Source organism: Heptranchias perlo, chromosome 11 (genome assembly GCF_035084215.1).
Source record: "Heptranchias perlo isolate sHepPer1 chromosome 11, sHepPer1.hap1, whole genome shotgun sequence".
In the NCBI taxonomy this organism is placed as follows: Eukaryota; Metazoa; Chordata; class Chondrichthyes; order Hexanchiformes; family Hexanchidae; genus Heptranchias; species Heptranchias perlo.
In genome coordinates this window covers 23,019,258-23,025,322 of record NC_090335.1, presented here as the reverse complement: position 1 = coordinate 23,025,322, position 6,065 = coordinate 23,019,258, and the positions used below count along the sequence as shown (strand labels likewise).

The 6,065-nt window shown below is 40.8% G+C and overlaps 1 protein-coding gene across 2 annotated transcripts in view; it reads left to right on the top strand.

The window, feature by feature from the left end:
* Positions 1–135: 135 nt before the first annotated feature.
* The window catches only part of mospd2 (motile sperm domain containing 2), a 69,877-nt gene continuing 63,947 nt past the window's right edge, over positions 136–6,065 (top strand). For both annotated transcript variants that reach the window (XM_067992684.1, XM_067992685.1), the window contains exons 1-2: positions 136–193; positions 301–358. In XM_067992684.1, coding sequence (XP_067848785.1) covers positions 149–193; positions 301–358 — 103 coding nt within the window. In that variant the 5' untranslated portion in view covers positions 136–148. The remainder of the gene's footprint in view (positions 194–300; positions 359–6,065) is intronic.

The following is a 6,065-nucleotide window of genomic DNA, read 5'->3' as shown; positions in this document are numbered from 1 at the left end:
ACATTACGCAGTGGTAAAATAACACATTATTATTGGATCTAAACAGAAGAAGATTGATTAAAAATATGTCCGCAGTTTAATTTTAACGCTGAACTTTGTGAGTTAATTGCTGGCTCATGTGAGAGAGGTGAGAGGTCAGGCGGCTCACATGACTGGTATTGTGCGGACTGTGATGGCTGCCGATCAGCAGTCGGTAAGAGCCGAGCAGGGAGGGGAGTTTAGAGTGATGGTGTTGGGGGAAGTGGTGGTGGGTGAGCAGCTCTCGCAATAACGGCTCTTGTATGTTTTCTTTTTTTGTAGGATAGAGAGAAGTTAATACATGAGACGAGGCAGCGTTTTACGAGCGAACATTTACAAGGTACTGCGCTCATGTGAGGACTCTGGGTTCCTGTCCGAGTGATTCGATCTGGACCGTAGCCACGGCCACCACCACACCGGCCCTGGGTTATACTTTGTCGTCTACTATCGAGCAATCGGCTCAGCTCTCCCCCTTTTCTCTGCTGGTTAATTTTGCCGGCGCCTGATCTCGGGGCGGGGGGGGGGGGGGGGTCACTGACAGTTCGCTTTCTTTTAATGCATATGTTGAGGTTGTGTCTGGGAATGTCTGCATTTTTCACAAATGTAGGAGTTATTAGTTCTCTTTCGATTTTGCGCTGCCTCACATTTCTTCCTCAATCACCCATCTGGTGGCAGCTGTAGAAGTATGCTATTGACTTCACTGTTCTCTACGCTTGCAACCCACTAATCCGGAGCCTTTTAACAAAAAAACAAAATAAATTAAGATGGTTCCTCGAAGTAACACTCTGTTAAACTGTTAAAGGGATTAAAACTGCTAGTAGTAAATCAAACTTGTTTTCTCATTTCTGTTAATGCTTTACTGTAGTAAAGTTGTTAGCTTTATTGCTTTTTAATTGACTCAATTTCATTGGGAGCTGAAAGACCTTTTAAGTACTTCTGCATCTGCCAAGGCACCTAAATCTACAGGTCAATGCCTTGCTGTCCCACCCAAGGATGTCTGGCTGTTGATGAGGATAGGTGAGACTTTAAATCCAGTCCCCCTCTATATGGGCATAAAATAATGGGTATGTGTGTATAGGCTTCTAACATTCCATAGGGTATTTGGTTATTGACTTATATGATGCAGAGGCTTATTGCATACTCCACATCCTAGCTCTAAATTCCATCCACCTCCCTGGCTGCTTGCTCAGGCTCAACATGACAGTGCACAACCTCAGTGTCCTGTTTGACCCTAAGAGGTTTCAAATCCCACATCCGTTATATCACCAAGACCACCTATTTCACCTTTCTAAATATCTCTCGCTTCTGCTTTTACCAACTTCCCTCCCCCACTGCTGCTGAAAGTCTCATCCACACTTCCAGGTTTGACTTTTTCAGTTCCCTTCTCACTGGCATTCTGAGCAGCACCCGATTCAAAACTCCAGCTACAGAACTCACTTCCTGTATCCTGACCCATATTAAGTCCAGCTCACTTATCTGACCAAGTTCTGCTGGCTTTTCATTCCCCAAAGCATTGATTAGAAAATCCTCATTCTTGTTTACAAATTGGTCAGGGCTTCATTCCAAGGTCTGCAACTTCCAGTACAACTTACAACCTCCCTACTGAGTCTGCACTGCTGTGTGCCTTCTTCCTTACTTCATGTTCCAGTTCATCCAGTCATGCTATTATCTGTCTAGATATTAGACAGTAATAGTGCACTCCAGTTTGTAGGGGGTCATGATGTCCGCTTATGGGAGTGATTGGTGATGCTGAGTCTGGGGGAATATCAAGTGCAGACCTGAGATTTGTAACCGATACACATGAAAAATGGTCACTTGGGCTGGGTATATAATTGCTGCTGGTGCTCTTGGAATGTAGTGCAATAACAGTCAGCGAATTCAGGAAAGGAAGAGTAGATTAATGACAAAAACAAGTTTTCCATTTCATGCAGCAAACCAGGAACAGTTTTGAACTCTGAGTCAGAAGATTGTGGGTTCAAGTCCCACTTGAGCGCATAATCTGGGCTGACACTCCAGTGCAGTACTGAGGGAGTGCTTCACTTGTGAAAGAGCCCATGCTACTATTTGAAGAAGAGCTAAACGGATAATCTGGTCATTTGTTTCATTGCTGTTTGTGGGACCTTGCTGTACACTAATTGGCCGAAAATGTTGAAAATTTCAATTGACTCAGCATCCACAGAATTTTGAGGGCAAAAGTTCCAGATTTCCACCAGCTTTTGTTTGAGAGTTCTTCCTGATTTCATTCCTAAATAGCCTAGCTCTAATTTTAAGATTGTGCCCGTTAGTTCTGGATTCCCCACCAGAGGAAATAGTCTCTCTATATCTACCCTATTGAATCCCTTTATCATTTTAACTTGAGAATGCAAGCCAAGCTTATGCAACGTGTCCTCACATTTTAGTCCTTTAAGCCCTGTTATCAAACTGCAAAGTGATTTCCCTGTAGCAAGGATTTGTTCAAGGTCAGACGATTGGCAGGCATTGAAAAAAGATGAATGATATTTTTAGATATACCTAATAGCAAAGCTGAAGTGTAGAAGATTATACATTATAATCAGTGGAGGGGGACCTAGCCTTTAACCTACACTACTACAGAATGTCCACTGCAATTTATCAGAGGATGCCTTGAAATGAGGACATTTAAGAGACAAAAGACGAGTGCTTAATAGTTGTACTTGGATGGAGAGTTGTCTTGATTGAAAGATTGTGGAATTAAATTATATAGTGTTTGATTGTTGGGAGTGAATAATAAGGCTGAAATTAATGCCAGGAGTTCAGATAATGTCATAAAGCACGAAAGTGAAGCTCAAGTGGTTTATGGATGATTTATCCCCTTCCATAAATTGTAGCCTGTTCCACTTCTACACTATCATTTCACATTTCAATGAAATGAAAATGCTGTCCTAATGGTTAAAAGACAGAAATTGTATTGAAGCCTGACTTGATTGTGCTTATCCTGCAGTGGTAATATTACAGATCACTCAGGACTAGAATTATTTTTGTAGTTTTGAATCCGAATTATAAGTGAAATAAGAGTTTTTCCCCAAAATAACTGTGTAAGTTGAAATGTAATTGACCTTGTATCAAGTTTCTTTCTCTTTATAATGGCAGAACACCTGTGGGGTTCATGGTATCAGGTGTTAAACCATTTCATTTAAAAAAAAATCAATTCCTGGGTTGCAGTCATCACTGGCAAGGCTGACATTTATTGCCCATCCCAGTTGCCATGAGAAGGGTGGAAATATTAACTAACTACTTTGCCTCAGTATTTACCAGGGAGACTAAAATGGTAGGCATGACATTAGAAAAAGATATAAAGACATTTAAGATAGAAAGGAGGGCGATAATTGATAAATGAATCAAACTTTAGAGAGGATAAACCCCCTGGTCCAGATGGATTGCATCCAAGCATATTAAAAGAAGTTAGGGAAGAGATAGCAGAGGCACTATTACATATATAAATAAATTCATTAGAAAAGAGGACTGGATGGACAGCCAATGTGATTCCTATATTTAAAAAGGGAGATAGAACAAGTCCAGGGAAGTATAGACCAATTAGCTTAACGTCGGTGGTAGGAAAGATAATGGAATCCTTACTCAAAGATGGAACAGAAAAACATCTAGAAACTGAAAATATAATAAGGAATAGTCAGCACGTATTTCAAAAGGACGGTCAAGCTTGACCAACCTTATAGAATTCTTTGAAGAAGTAACAGAAAGTGTAGTCAAGGGTAATGCAGTAGATGTAATATATTTGGATTTTCAAAAGGCTTTCAATAAGGTACCGCATAGTAGACTATGACTAGAGTCAGAGCATGTGGAGTCGGGCCAAGTAGCAGAATGGATAGCAAGCTGGCTACAAAACAGACTAGGAGTTAAAGGTAGTTACTCAGACTGGCAAAAGTTGGGAAGTGGTGTTACACATGGATTGGTGCTGGGACCACTGTTGTTCATAATTTACATAAATGATTTGGACTCGGGAATTGGAAATACTATTTCAAAATTTGCGGAGGCCACCAAATTGGGAGGTATAGTTAATACTGAGGAGGACTGAAACAAAATACAGGAAGACATTAATAAACTTTCAGAATGGGTGTGTAATTGGCAAATTAATTTAAATATTTTTTAAGTGTGAGGTAGTACATTTTTGTAGGCAGAATAAGGAGGCCACATACTCCTTGGAAAATAAGAGTCTAAATGGGGTAAAGGAGCAGAGAGATCTTGGGGTACAGATACACATCACTAAAAGTAGTGACGCAGGTTAATAAGGAAAGCAGGCAGAGCACTGGGGTTCATTTCTAGAGGGATAGAATTGAAAAGCAGGGAAATTATGTTAACTGTGTATAGAACCTTGATCACAACACTGAGTACTGTGAACAGTACTGAGAACTAGGCTGAATATAGAAAGTTCAGAGGGGAAGTGAGAAAGCAAATGAGGGGCAAAGAGAGAGTACGAAAATAGACTGGCGGCAAACATAAAAGGGAATCCAAAAGTCTTCCATAGGCATGTAAATAAGTAGTAAGAGAAGGGGTGGGGTCGATTAGGGACTGTAAAGGAGATCTACACGTGGAGGCAGAGAGCATAGCTGAGGTACTAAGTGAGTACTTTGACAGCATCTTCTTTCTTGGTAAAGACAGATGCAGAGTCTCAGTAAAGGAAGATGTAGTTGAGATACTGGATGGGCTAAGAATTGTTAGATGTACCAGAAAGGCTAGCTGTACGCGAACATCTATCCAATAGCGATCATAACATGATCGAGTTCAATGTAGTGTTTGAAAGGGAAAAAAGTGAATCAGCTGCTAAGATTCTAGACTTGCGTAAGGCAGACTTCAATGGGATGAGACAGAGACTGTCTGCAGTAAACTGGGCAAATCTGTTAATGGGTAAAACGACTGATGATCAGTGGGAAATGTTTAAAGAAATATTTAACGTGATACAGAATCGGTTTATACCCCTGAGGGGCAAGAACTCTACTTGCCAAAAAAAAAGCCATGGACAACTAAAGAGGTAAGGGACAGTATAAGACATAAGGAAAGGGCATACAAAAAGGCAAAAAATGGCACAGATCCTGGCAAATGGGGAAGATACAAAGATCAACAAAGGGTCACAAAACAGATAGTAAGAGCTACAAAAAGGGAGTATGAAAAGAAACTTGCAAGGGATATCAAAACCAATACGAAGAACTTTTATAGTTACATTAGGAAAAAGATGGTGGTCAGGAGCAGTGTTGGCCCCTTAAAAACTGAAAGTGGGGATATTGTCATTGACAATGGGGAAAGGTGGACATGTTGAACGATTACTTTGCGTCAGTATTTACAGTAGAAAAAGAGGATAGCGTGCCGGAAATCCCAAGAAAACTAATATTGAATCGGGGACAGGGACTCGATAAAATTAATATAAGTAAAGCAGCAGTAATGAAAAAAATAATAGCATTAAAGAGTGACAAATCCCCAGGACCAGATGGTTTCCATCCCAGGGTTTTAAAGGAAGTAGGTGAATACATTGCAGATGCCCTAACTATAATCTTTCAAAGTTCTCTAGATTCAGGAACTGTCCCTCTGGATTGGAAAATTGCACATGTCACTCTGCTTTTTAAGAAAGGAGAGGGAGGGAAACCAGGGAATTATGGACCGGTTAGCCTAACATCTGTTATGGGAAAAATGCTGGAGTCTATAATTAAGGATAGGGTGACTGAACACCTCGAATTTTCAGTTAATCAGAGAGAGCCAGCATGGATTTGTGAAAGGTAGGTCGTGCCTGACAAACCTGATTGAATTTTTTGAAGAGGTGACTAAAGTAGTGGACAGGGGAATGCCAATGGATGTTATTTATATGGACTTCCAGAAGGCATTTGATAAGGTCCCACATAAGAGACTGTTAGCTAAGATCGAAGCCCATGGAATCGAGGGAGAAGTATGGACTTGGTTAGGAAGTTGGCTGAGTGAAAGGCGACAGAGAGTAGGGATAATAGGTAGGTACTCACATTGGCAGGATGTGACTAGTGGAGTCCCGCAGGGATCTGTCTTGGGGCCACAATTATTCACAATAT